At 69.3% G+C, this 17,422-nt stretch overlaps 1 protein-coding gene across 6 annotated transcripts in view; it reads right to left on the bottom strand.

The window, feature by feature from the left end:
* COL18A1 (collagen type XVIII alpha 1 chain) overlaps nucleotides 1–17,422 on the bottom strand; it is a 73,546-nt gene that overhangs the window by 36,743 nt on the left and 19,381 nt on the right. For 3 of the 6 annotated variants that reach the window (XM_072807214.1, XM_072807215.1, XM_072807216.1), the window contains exon 1: nucleotides 3,027–4,408. The exons of 1 other annotated variant lie outside the window; for it this stretch is intronic. In XM_072807214.1, the coding sequence (XP_072663315.1) occupies nucleotides 3,027–4,374 (1,348 nt within the window). In that variant the 5' untranslated portion in view covers nucleotides 4,375–4,408. Of the gene's footprint in view, nucleotides 1–3,026; nucleotides 4,409–17,422 lie in introns of those variants that run through there. 2 more of the 6 variants (XM_072807217.1, XM_072807219.1) reach the window with 1 other exon arrangement.

The following is a 17,422-nucleotide window of genomic DNA, read 5'->3' as shown; positions in this document are numbered from 1 at the left end:
ATGGGTGGATGGGTAGGTAGATGGATGGATCTGTGGATGGAGGGCTGGAGGGAGGGATGGAAAGATGGGTGAATGGATGGAGGGATGGATGGAGGGATGGAGGGAGGGATGGATGGACAGGTGGATGAGTGGACGGATGAAGGTGGGTGGGCCCCCTTCTCACATGATCTATAACAGTAACAATAACTTAAGACTTGATTTCTCAACTGAAAAGGAAAGCGGTCACAGCTTACGGCCGTGCAGCAGGATGGACAGCTCCTCCACCAGGGGGAAGGACAGTGTCAGGGAGCTGGCCCCCGGGGGAGGACATACTCGCAGCCACCATCTCGCTCCTCCTCAGTGAGGCCAAAGATGCGCTCCTGTCTCCACGATGTCCCACGTCAGCCTTCCTCAGAGCAGGACGGAGTAACCGCCAAGACCACGCTGAGCTGGATGCTGAGGGGCGGACGCAAACCGCCATTCCGAGAGCCACCCGCGTCCCGACCTGCAGGCCGTCGCATCCACGGCTCCGGGCCCCTGACGCCCCAGCAAGGAAGCCGAAGCCATGGGGGCGCCTCCGGGAAAGTTCAACCATGTCCTCAAATGGTACTTGTAGGTTTGCTGGTTGAGGGGGGTCAGGCGTAGGCACCCGTCCACGAGGCGGCCTCGTCTCCTTACATCAGAGTTACGTGGACACCGCGGGCGACTGAAGCATTTAAACAACACTAACCGCTTCTGAACTCACATCCTATTAAAGGCAGTGGATCGAAGCCCAGCGTCTGGGAAGCCTGCGTGCTTGGCGGGTCCCTGACAGACGGGCTGGGCTGGGCGTCGTCCTCAGAGCCGTCACCGTGACGCGTCCCCACTGGCCAGCTGGGGTCCCTGCGGCCCGGGGCTCTGCTTCTCCGGCGTCCGTGCGGCACTGAGGCGCAGTCCCGGGCCACTCCCGCTCCCTCTGGCTACCCGAGCAGCGCACACCCCGTCTCCATCCCCACTAGGCCTCGGTTTCTCCCCTGCAGCAGGAGTAACACCTGCTCCCAGGCGACCCGTCTTCACCCTCATCCCTGGGGACGTCACAAAATTTGCAGACAGAGCAAAGCCCGGGGTGCCCCTGTCAGTGGGGACAGTCCCCCTGCTGCCTGAGCCTCCCCTGCGCAGGGGCCCTACCTGCTTTGCTCTGGGGTCTGAGGAACGAGCCCCCACACGGACAGAGGGCCGTGGTCCCCGACAGTGCACTGACCCACGGCTGGCTGCAGCCACAGCACGGGGGCTCCCAACGCAGCCCTCGCCTCCCTGGGCCCTGACCCTTGGCTGCGCCGTCCCCCCCGTTCCCCCCCACTCCAGGGCTGTCGTCAGCCCTCCCCGACCCGCTCTCCCTGTGGGGACCGGAGGGAAGCAGACAGAGCTGCGGCCTCGGCTGGGGCCCATCCCACACCGCGCTGCCCCCACAGCCATCTCTGCCCCGGGGCCTGGACGGGGACAGCCCTTGCCCTGTGGCCTCCGTCCCCTCCAGACAACCTTCGTTGCCCCCCACCAACCCCCACCCCGCGGCCTCTCGCTACCCAGGCGGCCCAGGGACCTCCCTCAGCCAGGACCCTGACGCTCACCACCGGGGGCCCATCACCAACATGAGGGAGGGGCCAGGGTGACCCCCGATCAGGGCCCCCCAGACCTGCCCCCACCGGGCAGGGATGCAAAGGCCCCGGGGCCCAGCAGAGGCCAGAGGAGGGACGATGCTCCCGGCCCCGGCTCCCCCTGGACCAAGGCCGCCAGGCCCCGCCCAGCACGGATCCTGGGTGATGAAGGCCTGACCCCCGCCTCCGGCCTGAGGGGCTGGGCAGTTAGCACGGCGTCCCCCAGGGCTCTGCCGGGAACGAGGCCTCCCTGAGCCTGGCCCCGCCAGCGGATGCAGATGTCCACTGAAAAGTCCCTTTCAGGCCGCTGGGCCGAGAAGGCAGCTGCGGTTGGAGCCTCTCCCCGCCCCCGCCGCCCCGCTCCGGCTCCCGGTGCGGCCGAGCCCCCGGCCCGGAGACCGGCGGGGGCTCCCCACGTGCGTCCAGGCCCGGGGCGGACAAGACCCGAGGGCAGGCCCGGCCTCCCGCCCCGTGGAGGAGGAGGCGCAGAGTCCGAGTGGCCCCTGGCGCTCCCGGCCGGCCTCCCTGCGCCCTTAGCCGACACGGCAGAGAACCCGAGGACGCCCACGCTCGCCCAGCATCAGGCGGCCCGGGGCCCAGTGCCCTGGGAACAGCTCACCGAGGCTCCGAGCCCCGCGTGCGGCCCCAGCGCCCCAGCCGCTCCGCCCTGCACACACCCGGACCCCAGGGCAGCCTGCGCACGTGACCCCGAGGCCGCTCCTGCCGGCACAGGGCTCAGCCTCCCGTTCCCGGTCTGCGGCAGCCACGCACCCATCCCTGTCCCCTCATCACCCACCTGGCACGCACCACGGGCCCAGCAGGGCGACACCCCCACCCTGGGGTCCGGGGCAGCTCCTGCACCACCAGCCCGGCCCCAGAGCCCAGGGACCCCAGAGACGGCGGCAGGGGCAGCCTCACCGCGGGGCCCTCCCTCCCGTGGCTGCGGGGGCAGCTGGGGCGTCTCTGAGCCACGGCCCTGCCGACCACGTGGGCCGGGGGCGCAGCTCAGGTTGGGGGTGAGGCCCAGGAGGCCCCAGAGCGCACACCCGGGGGCTGGGGCGGCGCCGAGCTCTGCAACTCACTGCTCGCGTGGCCGAGACCACCTGCCTTGTGGGCAGCAGGAACCCCCCAGCATCGGGCCTGCACCTCGCCAGGCGGCTGGACCGGCGGCCGCTCCCGGCCCCGTGCCTCGGGCTCCCCTCCCGACCGCGGTGTAACGGGCACCTCGGGGCCGTGGGTGGACGAAATGAGCCCCCGGCTCAGGCAGGGGCTGCTCCTGAGGGTGGGCCGTCGCGGGGTCACCAGCCCGGCCTCCCTCTCCAGAGCCTGCCCCCCACCCCGCAAGGGCGGCCCCGCGGCCCCGCTCAGCACCGGTTCCCAGGCGCCCGGCAGGACGCGAGGGCCGCGGGTTACCTGCGCCCGGCCCAATGAACACGCACAGCCCGTCCTCCTGGGCGGGGAGCGAGGCGCAGGGCACGGGCAGCCCGGCCCCGGGCAGGTGGCTCCAGCACGCGTCCTCCAGGGCCTCGCAGAACTGGCGGCAGGGCGGGGGCGCGGGCGGGGGGCCGGAGCGGCAGGGCGGGGCCAGCAGCAGGCAGACGAACCGGGCGAGGAAGCGGTGGCAGCGCGTCCGCAGGAGGCCCCCCCACGCCCGGGCGGCGGCGCGCACCTCGTCGCGGCTGGCGTGCTGCAGGTGGTTGGGCAGCCAGGCGCGCCCGATGCCCAGGCGGCCGCACACCGGCAGGGCGGGCGGCAGGGGCAGGCAGCGGCCGGCGGGGGTCAGCGGGGCGGAGTTATTAGCAGGCCCAGGCCCCAGAGAGTCCGCGGTGGGAGCAGCCCAAGCGCCCCTGCCCCCGGTGACAGCTGAGAGTGGGGTTCCAGGCAGCAGGGCGGGGGGGTCAGAGGACAGAGCCGAGGGGGCCGCGTCCGCGCCCAGAGCACCCATCACCAGGGGAAGCAGATGCGGCGAGCGCCCGCGGAGGCCGGGGAGTCGGTGCTGCAGGCCGGGCCGGAGTCCCTCGCCGTCCAGATCCTGGGGCGGCCCCGGGGACGGCTGGATCCCCCCGGGAGGAGCCCCACGGGGCGCGGAGGACAGAGAGGCTCTACCTGGAGAAGGCGGCGGCCCCGAGGGCTCCCTGAGCGCTGCCCGGGGCCTGTCCAGGGAGGGGGGCAGCCGGGTGGGCGCCGGCAGGGTGCTGGCCTCCACGCGCGGGGCATCCGTGCTGCCCAGCCAGAGAGCCGTCCCGTTCTCCGGGGGGGGCCGGGAGGGCCCCGGGAGGGCGAGGGGGCTGGTGGGGGTCACGGGGGCGGGCGTCCCGGCCGTGCTGGAGCTCTCCGGGCGCGTGGTGTCGTCCCACAGCTGGACGAAGCTCCGGATGCCCTGAGCCACGTTCAGGATCTTGGCTCCCACGCCGGCGATGTTCTCCTCCTTCTCCTCCTTCGGGTCCGGGCCCGCGGGGGGGGCAGAGGGTGCGGCGGAGGCCGCGTGCTCGTCGGTCTCCAGCCCCCGCAGAGGCGGCTCCGGGCTGGCGGGGGCATTGCCCTGCTCCGTGGGGCCGGGCTGGGGGGTCACAGGCGTGCCGGTCTCGTCTCTGGGCTGCACATGTGGGCTCCCCGGGGCCTCCGACACCGGTTCGGCCGTGGGCCCGGCGGTCCTAGTGGACCACAGCCAGTTCAGGCTCAGTAGGTCAACCTGGGCGGCCGCAGGGCAACAGGTGAGCAGCAGCAGCAGCAGCAGGCAGCGGCCGGGGTGGCGAGCCATCGGAGCTGTGCGCCCCGCGGGGCCGCGGGCGGTGTCTGCGTCCTGGGGGCGGGCCCAGCCCGGCTCCGCCCTCCCCGCCCGCCCGCCCGCCGGCCTGCTGGCTCCCTGCAGCGGACGCTGTCTCGGCTCCGCCTTCCCGCCTTCCCGCCCTGGGCCAGGGGACAGGATCCCGGGACGGCTCTCCCTGCACCCCTGCACTCCTGCACCCTGGGCGGCAGGACGGCTTCCAAGCTCTGCCCACCTCCCCCTGCTGACCCCGGGGCTGCGTCCCCAGGCAGGGCAGGCGCGGGGGCTCCTCCAGGGGCTGGGTCCCGGAGACAGCTGGGGGCCCGGGGCCTGTGCTCGAGGGGGGGCAGGAGACCCGGCCACGGAGAGCAGCCAGGCCGGGGCCGCCCACCGGTGCCAAACTGCCCCTCAAAAGACGCTCAGCGTCGCGGTTCTTGTGCAGCAAGCGTCGCCTCTGAGACGTCGACGGTGCAGCCCCCGAGGGCAGCAGTGCACCCCCCGGGCCACGGCTCAGAGGCAGGGCACCCCCGTGCTGGACGCACCCCCATGGCTCCGCCGTCCTGAGGGCGTCCTAGCTAACCTGAGCCGCCCAGGGTGCAGAACACTGCCACGCGGGGGGCCGGGGGGGCCGTGGGGCCTGTGGGCACTGGAGGTGCAGACCGTGTGTAGACGCGCCGCGGATGGCACTGGGTGGGGGGTGGTCCCCGGGCAGCCGGGCGGCAGAGGCGGGTGGGTCTCCCCATCCACGCACGGGCCCAGGCCTCGGCCTTCGTCCCACGAACCTCGCGTGACACAGAGGCCAGCCGGCCTACGAACGAGCCACTGAGGCACGGCTGAGGGTGCAGGGCCCAGAGGAGCGGGCCAGAGGGCGCCGCACACACGCTTACACGGCGCGCTCGCCCCTCGCACACTCACACCAGCGCACAACCACATGCTGCTTTTACCACCACGTTGTACAGCGGCTCCCACGTCCCCTGGAAACCCCGCCTTCCCCGGCCCACCCACCCCGGGCGCCGGGGTCAGCCGTGTGGCCCGACAGCCCTGCAGCGTGTCCCCGGCCGTCCCCAGCTCGGGGCGCGGATGCGATCAATCAGCTGCCGTCCAAAGGGCAGAGCCCGGCCGCCCGGGTCAGAACTCGGGTTTCAGGGAAGCGGAACACTGTGTCCCCTCCGCAGACGGGCGCGTCCCATATGCAAACATCTGTGTCCCGGCCTCGCGCCCAGCGCTAATCCCCGCAGCGCTCAGAACTCCCACAAACGCTCAGAGGATCCTCTCTTTGCTTGAGGACGCGCTAATGTGATTTTATGCCTAAAAGTGTCTCTGGAAAAAAATCTCGGGACAGAAATGCCAAAGGCCTGCTCGTCTCTGGCACGTGGAGGGGGCCCTGGGCGCAGGGGGGCCGGGATGGCTGCTCTGCACGGGTGGCCCCGGCCCCGCGAGCTCCCCCACACACATCACTCGCACGTTCAGGTGCATGCGCATGCCTTCCGGGGGTGCACGCTCGCACACGTACACGCACACACGCTCACACGCGTGCACAGAGCTTACACCCACACGCACACTCGAGCATGCACACTCACGCGACGTTCATATGCAAACACACAGCCGCACACGCAGGCGCAGCCGCAGCTCTCAGGAAGTGCCGCACCGTGACCAGCTGCCCCCCCGCCCACCCCCGTCCGGCTGTGGCTACAACAGGCCCGTCCCCAGCCCAGTGCCCACCCGGGGGCCCTCGCCGCAGGGTCTGGACGCTGGGGCTCCCATGGGCGCCCCGTGTAACGGGTGCCGTCGGCCTCGTGCCCCTGGAGCCTGCCCCCAGCAGCCGCGACGGGGTGAAGCAGGGGCACCCACTTGAAATCCTGGAAACAGGAATATCATCGGGTCAGCGCTACCTTCCCCGAAGCGGCTGGGTCATGAGGCCCCGAGACCGGCCGCTCCTACGGCCCACGCAGACCTCCACCCGACGGCAGGATCCCGCCTCCGCGGCCCCAGGGCACCCCTGCGCTCCGGCCCCGAGGCAGGTGGCCAAGCGGGGGTCTCCTGTGGGCGCCGCTTGGGGGGTGGGAGCTACACCCCAAGTCCCTCCCTACGAGTATCTCAAACTGTGTCTCCCCAGGACTGAAAACTCAGGGTCTACGGGGAAGAGCAGCCCCAACCTGCCCGAGTTTCTAGAGATGCAGAGGCCCCCCCACCCCCAGCCCCAAGGTGGCTCAGCACTCGGGCACTATGGCCAGAAGGAGCCCCCCCCGGATTAGGCCACAGGGGCCTGAAGGGAGGGTGCAGGGCTGCGGTGACCCGGCCCCCACCCCCCACGGTCGCCCGGCTTCCGCGGCACTTCACGCACGTGGGGATGCGTCCTGGTGCCTGGTGCCCCCGGGAGGCCGGAGTGACCAGACGGGCTCAGGGTGTCCGTGCTGCCCCGGGCACCCCCGCCCTGCGCCCCCGCCTCCCGCCACCCGCCCCCCCACCACCGCCAGGGTTTGTTCGGTCTTGCCGGCCTGTCTGGTTTGGATTCCTGAATAATGTGCTCTTTTATTTTCGTTTTTGAAAGAGCAAAACACCCACACGGGAGCAGAGAACACGGGCTCTCTGAGGAATGGGCCGCCGCCCGGACAGGAGCCCCCGTCTGAGCCCCGGAGAACGGCTGACGGTCTCTCCGGCCCCCCCACCCCCCACTCCCACGGCCTCCCCGGGACCTGCTGGCAGCCCTGGGGTCCTTTTTCCTCCCACCCCCTCCAGCCCAACACGTGTCCCCGAGCCTCCTGAGAGCCAACCTGGGCCCCGGGCTCCCCGCACCCGCTGCCCAGGGACAGGCTCCCAGGTGCCAGCACATCCAGGACAGGTCCCTACCCCGCGGACACGTGTCCAGCTCTTTCGAAACGAAAACACAATGTTTCATCTTCCGGTGGCGCAACTGGTTGATCATTGCCTCCCGCACCAGGAGGACTTCTGCGAGCACCATGATAAGAGACCAGCTCCTGAAGGCTGGGGAGGGGCTGACGAGCGGGCTCCCAGCGGGTCCCCAGTGGGCGGCTTGGGCGCTGCTGTCAGACCCAGGGGCACGCGGTGGCCGTGCAGCGGGCCCAGGTCAAGGCCCAGGCCCCTGGCCTCGCCCGTGGGACAAGAGGGACACGGCACCTCGTCTGACCTGTAACCACCCGGATGCCGGGTCCTCCTCCAACTCCGTGCTCCCCGTGAGGCTCACACACACCCACCCCTGGTGGGGAACGCAGGGACCCCCACGGCCCTCACACACGGCCCGCAGCTGGCAGCCCGGCATTGCCAGGGCTCTGCTGCTGTCCCTCTGCCGGCGAGGGGGGCTGGTGGGAAGCAGCACCCCCAGCCTGCAAGCCCAAGTCCCTCTGCAGGTGGCAGCGAAGCCTGGGAGAGCCCTTCGGCCCCTAAAGGAGGGCCACGCCCTGCCCAGCACACAGCACCGTCCCGCCGCGGGCCTGGGGGCGACAAATGGCAGGAGGGTCTCTACAGCCCCCGCCCCACAGAGGCCGCCCTCGGAAGGACCTTGGCCAAGGAAACCAGCCCTGGGGAGGACGGTCGAGGGAGCACGGTGCAGCGGAAAGCAGACCAGACCCGCGTCAAGGGTCACGGGGGGAAAGCACCCGGTCCGCGCGGCCACCGCGGCCACCACCCGCTCGTGATGGGAGGCCACCCACACGGCACGAGGTCATCCGTCCAGGGCACCTGCCGAAGCCCAGAGCTGAGCATGGAGAAGCCGCTGGATGAGTCAGAGCAGGCAGCGTCCCATGGGATGTGGGCTGCACCCCCTGAAAGGGGCCCCAGGAAAGAGGGTGGGAGGGCCTTCCGGGCGAGGAGGCAGGAGGAGGAGCCCCCAGCAGGTGCCGCGCGGGCCTGAGCGACCGTCGGAGCCGCCCCGCCAAGGACGCACTGGGCCCTGCTGAGATGGACGTCACCGCGCACGTCCCGGCCTTAGCAGACACGCAGGGGTGCTGGCAGGTGCACACACGCCGATGTGTCCACGTGTGCATGAGCGTGGCTGCCCGTGTGCATCTGCGCGCCCACAGGGGGACGGCAGGGGAGAGCCAGGACATGGCGAACGCGAACGGCCAGCGAGGTGTGGGGCAGGTGTGCGTGAGCCAGCGCGGCGCCCGCCTCCCCTCCCCGCCGCCCTCTTCCAGGGCTGGGAACGGGGCTCCCCACGGGGGTGCTGAGCCCCCCGGGACAGCTCGTCCCCGAGCCTTCACACCCCGTCTCCTACTCAACGTCATGACTCACGGTCATCTTCATAGAGGGGACCGGACTGCGCTCGTTGTGCCCCTCGCACTGGGCCCCGGGGCCTCTGCGAAGGGCCACCTCCCGCGGGATCCCCCCTCGAGACTGCTTTGGGCCCGCAGGCGCCGAGACGTCCCACGGGGGTGAGGGTCAGGCAGCCGGGTGTCGGGCAGGGTCGGCTCCGCAGCCTCGGGGGTGACTCGGGGTGAGGCCGGCCCCACGGTGGGGATCTCCCGGTTCGGGAACACGAAGCGCTCGTCCGCTTATTTAGCTCTGCCTTGACTCCGCGCAACGTCGTTTCCGGTTCCCAGGGCGTGAGCTTCGCCCTCCTTCTGTGAAATTTAGTCCTAAGTAGTTTATTGTCTCCGTGCTTTTGTGATCGGGTCGCGCGGGGTGTTTTTCTCCTTCGTCTCATTTTTGGATCATCCGCCGCAAGTGTATAGAAATCCCGCGGATTCTTCACGCTGACCCTCGGAACGGGTCGGTGAGCCATGGGTGGTCCCCCGGGGGTTCCTGGGGCTCGGCGTCTCCAGGACCGGGTGGTCTGTGGGCAGACGCAACGCTGAATGGACGAGGGGCGTGGGGCAGCCTTGTCTGGTTTGCGGCCATGGGGCCACACGTCGGGGCCCCGCCAGCAAGGAGGAGGTCGGCTGTGGGTTCTGGTGGCTGAACCCCTTTTACAGGGTCCTAGAAGCTCCCTTCTGTTCCTAGTTTCTTTTTTTTATTTTTTAAGGTTTTATTTATTTATTCACAAGAGACACACAGAGAGAGGCAGAGACACAGGCAGAGGGAGATGCAGGCTCCATGCAGGGAGCCCGACGTGGGACTCGATCCCGGGACCCTGGGGTCATGCCCTGGGCGGAAGGCAGATGCTCCACCCCTGAGCCCCCGGGGGCCCCTCCAGTCGCTCCTCTGCGCGGCCCGTCTGGTTTGCTAATCCTCAGGCGTGTGTGTCCACGTTTATAATTCATACTGCACCAGTTTCCTTTCCTGGGACGTGTGCGTCCGGCTCTGGTGTCCGGGTCGCACAGGCCTCAGAGGCCACCTGGGAGCTCTTTCCTCCCATTTATTTATTTATTTTTTCCTTTTTTGCGTATCTGGTTGTCCAATTCCTTGACTGTTTCTGGTAGACCTGAGCAGCAAACCTGGGCTTTTCCTTATGGGGAGCGTCTGGATTATTAAGTCAATCTCTTCTAAGGGTTGCAGGTCTGTCCAAATGGTCTCTTTCTCACGAGGTCCCGACGGCTTGTGTGTTTCCAGGGATTTGCCCTTTGCACCGAAGCTCCCCAGCGTCCTGACACAACCGTTCGTCCTCGGGTTCGAACGCTGTGCGGGGTTCAAGCAAGGTTGGAGGACCCTCACTTCCCGATTTCCAAACCATCGACGGGGCGGCGGGGGCTGAGGCAGCGTGCAGGCGGCACCGGGCTGGGCATGCGGCGCGGCGGGAGGACGCCCTCGTCTCCGGTGGCCAAGACAAACTTCATCCAGGGAGAGAACGGGATTTTGATAGATGGAGCGGAGCCCCCGGAAACCTGCAGGCGAAAGAATGAAGTAGACCCCTACCTCACACCACACGCAAGAACCTCAAAAAAACACAAAAAAACAAAAAAGCAAAAAAAAAAAAAAAAACTAACTAACCTCAAAGGGATCAAAGACCCAAATGCACGAGCTGCAGCTACCGGACTCTTAGGACACGTGGGAATCCACCTCCGTGACCTCGGACTCAGCACCGGAGCCTTAGATTTGATCCAAAAGCCGAGGCCACCAAGGGAAAATAAATAAACCAGACTAACTCGACATTTAAACCGTTCGTGCTTCAAAGGACGCCGTCAAGAAAGTGAAAGGACAGCCCCATCTAACGGAAGGAAGTCTCTGCAAACCCCGTATCTGGTAACGGGGAGTCGTGCCTGGACCGTGTGCAGACCGGCTGCGCCCCAGCCACAGAAAGGCAAGTCATCCCACGAAAACGTCGGCAACAGGTCTGAACAGACGTCTCCCCGAGGAGGGTCCACAAGCCCCGCAGGCCCACGACGGACACTCGGGAGCCCCAGCTGTCGGGGAAATGCGGCGTGAAGCCGCCGTGGGACACACCAAGCACCCACGGGGACGGTCAACAGTGGTCCAGGATGTGGAGAAGCCAGAGCCTCGTCCGCGGCCGCGGGGGGGACACGGGTACGGCCCCCGGGGGACAGCGTGGAGGCCCTCGAAGAACAAAGCACGGGGCCACCCCGTGTCCAAATGCCCGCCTGGGAGACGGGTCCCGAGGAGGGCATGTGCCTGCACACGAGCCATCACAGCAGCATCTTTCATGCGACAAAGCCCCAACGCTCGCCATCCGTGCGGCGGGAACCCCGCACCCCTGGGAAGGGGCAGGGGCTCTGACAGCGGCCACCACACATGGACCCCGGAGACGCCAGGCCGAGCGGGAGAACCGGGTTCCGTTTACACCGCGGCCCCACAGCACAGAAGCCCACCAACGCAGGTGCGGGTTCGGGGCCAGGGGAACAGCGGGGGGCTTCCGTCCGCGGAGATGGGGCGGCTCTTGGGCGACCCCAGTGACACTGCTATGTCTGGGGCCCGCAAGGAATTTGTCCCGTGAATCGTGCACCGTGTCAACGATGCCACAGGAAGGTGTCTGGAGGGGACGCAGGGGGCTCATGCCGGGTCGTGAAACCCCGCGGTCTGCGGTGCCGTGAGGCCTGCAAGGGCTGTCAGGGAGGCTGGCCTGTCCCCGGGCAGTGACCACAGCATTTCCTGGTTCCTGAATCCCTGCGCACCTTCACTTGGTTTTCCACGGGAGCGTTTGCCGCTTTTAGAACGACGGATGTGCCGCTAAGACGGCTTCGGAGTCCACGGGACACACGGCCTCAGGGCCAGGAAGAAAGCCGCCTCCCCCGCCTGCGGTCGGCCTCCGCCCCGGCGCACCTGCAGGGCCGCGCTCCGGCCTGCTTCTGTGTGCAAGGCCGCCAGGTGAGGGCGGGCCCCCAGGTGAGGGCACAAGGCTGCCAGGTGAGGGCAGGGCCCCCAGGTGAGGGTGCAGGGACCCCAGGGTGAGGGTGTGGGGCTGCCAGGTGAGGGCATGGGGTCCCAGGGTGGGGGCACGGGGTCCTCAGATGAGGGTGTGCAGCCACTAGGTCAAGGGTCACGGGGGAAAAGCACGGCCACCAGATGAGGAGGTGGGGACCCCCAGGTGAGGGCATGGGGCCTTTAGAGTGAGGGCAGGGGGTCCCCAGGGTGAAGGTGTGGGGCCCCCAGGTGAGGGCTCGAGGCCCCTAGGGTGAGGGCAGGGGGTCCCCAGGTGAGGGCACAGGGTCCTCAGGGTGAGGGCGGGGGTCCCAGGGTGAGGGCGCTGGCTCCATGGGCCGCCCTGTGATCCCAGTCCACGTCCTGGGGACCGTGAACCTCACAACCTGCTACCGCCCCGTGGGCCCAGGGGGAGGCGGGCCAGCCCCAGCAGGCGGGGTGCGGGGTGCGGGCTAAGGGCCCTCCCGCCCGGGCCCCCCACCCTGTGCATTACCCCTTCACCTCCCCGGGACGTCCTGTTTTTCTCTCATTGTCCACGTGCACCCCGAGCTCCTCCTGGGCGACCTGCCCTCTGGGCACCACAGTGCGTCAGCTCCGGGGCAGGAAGGTCCCGGCACAGTGGACACACGGGGCACACGGGTGACCGCGGCCAGGATGCGGGACGGAGGAAGGAGCAACGCAAGCATGTTCCCCACGGACGGACACCAGATTCCCGCGCGGCGACTGGCTCAGCGGCCCGGGAGGGGACAGGCGGGGGACGGTGCCCCAGGGGTCCGGGGGCCCAGCAGCCCCAGCGACACCACGAGGCCTGTTTTGCAGGTTGTCTCCCGAGAGCAGAGTCCCCGGGGCCTGCCGTTCTGGTGTTTTTCCGGGAACCAGGCCACACAAGGGGGCGCGCCTGGCCCGCGTCTCCCACAAAGGCTCTGCGCCCAGGAAATTAATATTTGACTCGTGTTTTCCCCGGAGCGTCCCGGGGACCCGGCACCCAGAGCGTCCCATCCCCGCTGCATTCCTCAGCGGCGCCGACAGCGAGTCACCCGCAGCCCCCCACCCCGGGGGACACCTGCGGAGGCCCTGGTGCCCCGGCGGGGGTGCGGGGGCGGGGGGCGGCCTCTCAGGGCGCGGGCAGCCGCGAGGCACTGAAGTCGTGGAGAACCGCAGAACCTTTGAAGCCACGGAGGATCCGATTAGTGTTTAAGGGTTTAGCGGGTTGCTCATTAACCGGGTTTTTACCGGGAGGCTGCAGGGCAGGCTGGCGAGGCCAGGTTCCCACAGGAGCGGCGGCGACGGCCCCGCTGCGGTCCGGTTGGGGCGGCGGGTCAGGCGGCTCCTCGGCGCCAGCACCCCAAAGCCACAGCAGCCTCGAGGTCCCGTGAGCCCCGCCGCTGGGCCTGGCCTGGGCAGCCGGGTGACGCGGTCGGGGGTCCTGAGAGCCACAGAGGGTGCGGGTGGGGGAGCCTGCCGGGCAGGACACGGGCGACGATGTGACCCGGGGGCAGGGCGTCCCTGTGGCTCTGTGACCGCGTTCGCGGCGCCGAACGGGAGTCCGTCCTTGTCCTTGTCCTTGTCCTTGTCCTTGTCCTGCTGAGGTTTTCCGGTGGGGAACTGGGGGTTGGGTGGTAATAATAAAAATAAATCGCACAATTAAGAATAAAGTAGGAGAACAGCAAAACACAGGAACCGAGAAATCCAGCTGTCGGCTTCGGGCGCACAGGCCGCGCTGGTGGGCAGCGTCCAGGGACAGCCCCGAGGCGGCCTGGTGGCGCCCAGGGAGGGACGGCCCGCGAGTGCGCCTGAGCCCACGGGGTGGAGGACGGGCACGTGCACCTCCCGGGAGGCCCCGGAGTTCGGGCACCAGAGGGTCTGGACCGTCCTCCAGCTCAGCCGGGCCCTCCCCGTCCTCCCCTGTGGCCGCTTCCCGCTGGGGCCTGAGGATGGTGGGCGGGGGGGAGGGCGGTGAGCAGGCTGGGCCAGGGGGTGGGGGGCAGGGGGGGCGGTGACTAGGCTGGGCCAGGGGAGGGTGCTGGGCTCCCAGGCTCCCCAGGGGGTGTCCTGCACTGCTGGGTGCAAGGGGCGAGAAGCACACGCTCACATCCACATCACATCCCAGGGCCAGGGGTTCCCAGGGGACGGTGGGAGAGACGAGGCTCGGAGGTCCTGCGGCAGGTGGGTGGTGGCCTCAAAGCTGTGCCTGAAGCCCCAGGGACCCCGATCCCCCAAACTGCTGGGGAGTCTTTGCGGGTGTGACGACTCGAGGACCTCAAGGACCGTCCCGGCCTAGGACGGACTAAACCCAGTGACCGGGGTCCCCATGAGGGACGGGCAGGAGAGACAGACTCGGAGGGGAAGCCGCGCGGAGGTGGAGGTGGGACGACGCGGCCACAAAGCAGCGACCCCCGGGGCCCTGGTACCCTAGGAGGTAGGGAGGACCCTGCCCTGGAGCCTCGGGGGGAGCGCAGCCCCGGGTCCCCTCCGCCCTGACGGGACGGATTGCTGCCGCAGCGGGGCCAGCCCCGGGCCTCACACCCACCCCTGCGGATCCACGGGGGCAGCACAGGGCCCAGGGGTCAGGCGGGGGGTCAGGGAGCAGCAGAGCCCCCAGAGCCATCGGGAGAGGCCATGGGCCGCGGGCACAGCGCCCGTCGTGACCCCCAGGGCGGCTCCTGCGGCCTCGCTGACCGTCGTGTGGCAGCACAGCTGGGACAGCGCCGTCAATGCCACCCAGGCCCCGGGAGCGTGACCAGACCCAGGACAGACCAGGACAGACAGCCGTGCTCGGAGCCCCGCCTGCGTCTCCACCCCGCGGGGTGTCGGGGAGACCCGGGGCGCCGGCCGCCAGCACCACCCGCGGGTGCCTGCCTCCCGCCCGTCCGCCCCCGCCGGCCCCACGGAGGGCCCCACGGAGGGCCACGTGGACGGGCAGGGTCCCAGGGCCACCAGCTAGCCCACGCGGGTCCTGTCTGCGTTTGCACAGCAGGGCGGCCCAGGCACCGCGTCTGCGCCTTCACCCCGGCTGAGCATGGGCGGGGCGGGGGGGGGGGCTGCAGTCCCTCCCACGGGGGCAGGTTCGCGGCGTCGGGGCACCCTTCAGGGCCACCCAGGCAATGCTGCCCCTCCACATCCCGAGCCACACGCGCTTCCCGCGCCCAAACCGTCCCTACTGGCAGCAGATGGAGGGAGTCAAGCCCTGCACGTGGGCTGAGGAGGCCCCCAGGCCGGCTACACTGGATCCAGTCTACACCGGGATCCGCCCTGCGCCCGAGGGCTGTCGGACTCCGCTGGCCGGCAGGGGGAGCCACAGACCACGCAGACGCCCGCGCTCGGCAGGCCGGTCCCCTAGGGCGCACGTGGCGGGAGTCAGGGAGGACGCCTTACAGGGGGCTCCCCGGTGCCCACACGCCCGCAGGCAGCCCTTACACACAGCCAGGGGTGCTCCCTGCATCCCCGCCCCGCCGGCCCTCGGGGCTCCCGGAGCTGGGGGTGGGCACCATGCAGGGGTCACACCCGGCCCGGCCCCGCCGGTCTCCCCACCGTTCGGCGGCTCTGAAACGACGCTGGACCCACATCCCGCCAGGTGGGTGCTTGGTTTATGGAGCACCGACTTCCAAACCCGGGAGGGCAGGGCCGTCCGAGGGGAGCGCAGGGGGTGGGGGTGTCCGCCTGCCGCAGCTGCCCCCTCCTCACCCCTCCATTCCCTGCCTCCTGCGCCCCCTCTGAGCTCACCAGCACCCCAAACACCCAACAGATGTCCCTCCCAGAGGTGGCCAGCCCACCCCAGCCTGCACACCCACGGGGCAGGGCCGTGCGCCTCACCCCTGCAGCCCGCCCAGCCCTCGGGTCCACACCACGGCCCCCTCTGCCCGGATGGGGAGGACCCAGCCCTGTGCACTCACCGGGTTGGGACCACTGCAGCGCCCAGCCCGTGGCCACACTGAACCGGCACCCAGCCTGGCCACCCGGCCCTGACCCAACCGCTGGCTCTGGGAGCTGGGAGGTGCTCCTGCCAACCTGTGGGGGCACCCGGGCAGGGGGCAACCCGGGCACAGGGACACTGAGGAGTGTCCAGCACTGTCCCTCCTGCTGCACCCCATGTCCTGGGGCCCTCGTCTACACCAGCACCCCAGCAGCGGGCTCACCCGTCCACACCACTGATCCACCTGCCCGCGTCCCTGCAGAACGGCACATGGGCCGGATGCCCCCTCCTCGACTTATTCCCACCCGACGGGGGTCCTCACGCCCCAAACTATTGTCAAACTGCAGCCTGTGTAACGCGCACAAGGACAGCAGCAGAGTTCTGACCCCACGGGAGCCGACCCCGATGGCGGAGCCGCCCGTGGAACCCACCGCGCCTCCACAGCGGCCCAACCGGGTGCTTTCAGGTCGGCTAAGAAAACACTTACCAAGTCAAGGATTGTTTTTATTTAAAAAAACTGAACGAGGCGCCGGGCCACCCGGACTCCGCGCGGACGAGCTTCCCGGCCTCACTCTTCCAGGACCCTCGGGACCCTCGGGGTCCAGGAGGCTCTGCCGCCTTCCGCCCGAGGCCATCCTGGGGGTTTTCTTTGGTTCGACTCTCAGGTCGAGGTTCCAAGAGGACGAGCATCCGCGCGCCTGCCGCTCTCCTCCGGACGCTTTCCCGCACGGTCACCGCGGCGAAGGGCTGGCCGTCGGGGGGCGCGCCCCGGGCGCCTTCAAGGCACGTTTGGCAAAAAAGCACCTGGAAGTCCGGCGGGCAGCTGCGGGGCGTCGCAGCCTGTGCAGCCCCTGCCGTGCGCCCGCTGCCTGCCCGGGGGGCCTCGGAAGTCCCGTCCTCACGCGGGCAGGGAGACGGGGCTCCATCCCGGCGAGCGTGCAGGTGCACGGACCGCACAGCCTCACGGGGGGCCGGGGGCCCCGGGGGCACCGCTCAGCCCTGGAACAGGCTGGTCCTTGAACAAGCCCCCAGGAGGCGGCTGTGGGGTCCCTCCCCCTCCCTGCTGCTTCTCCCCAGGCTGGCCTGCCCCCCCCCCGCCCCCGACAGGAGGCCGTGACCCCCCGCGCGGGCACCCAGGTCCAGAGGGCAGAGGAGGCAGCCTGGCCCCTGGCCTTCGCCCCATTTGCACCTGAAGCAGCTTGACGGGAGCAAGTGCCCCCAAGACATGAAGGGTGGGGTCCGCTTGGCCTCTGACAAGGGCCTCCTGCCGCAGGACCACCGAGTCCAGAGTGACCCGAGCAGCAACGGGGCGCCAGCACGTCCCCATCCCCTGCGGCCCAGTGCAGCCCAGCCACTCCCCGCCCTACAAGCTCCCCTACAAGCTCCCCGGCCGCCGTGTCTGCATTTCTTTTTTTTTTTTTTAATTTTTTTTTTCATTTATTTATGATAGTCACACAGAGAGAGAGAGAGAGGCAGAGACACAGGCAGAGGGAGAAGCAGGCTCCATGCACCGGGAGCCCGACGTGGGATTCGATCCCGGGTCTCCAGGATCACGCCCTGGGCCAAAGGCAGGCGCCAAACCGCTGCGCCACCCAGGGATCCCCATGTCTGCATTTCTCTCAACTACCTCACCCCGAAAGCCTCACAGAGCCGACTGGGGTGCTGCCCTGGGGGCCTCGGGGAGGACTCCGGAGGGTCTGCAAACACACCCAGCACGTCCCCACCCTCTGGGGGCATCGGGAACCCCCACGAGAGGGAATCCCCGCACCCCCCCCCAACCAGAGCCTGGCCTCCACCCCCAGGGGTGTGCATGGGGGGGTCCGCCCCGCCGCCTCCCCAGGGCTGCAGACAAGGAGT

The sequence above is a fragment of the Canis lupus genome, chromosome 30, assembly GCF_048164855.1.
Source record: "Canis lupus baileyi chromosome 30, mCanLup2.hap1, whole genome shotgun sequence".
NCBI classification, from domain to species: Eukaryota; Metazoa; Chordata; class Mammalia; order Carnivora; family Canidae; genus Canis; species Canis lupus.
Note: the sequence above shows the minus strand (reverse complement) of the source record. Positions and strands in the feature narration are given on the sequence as shown.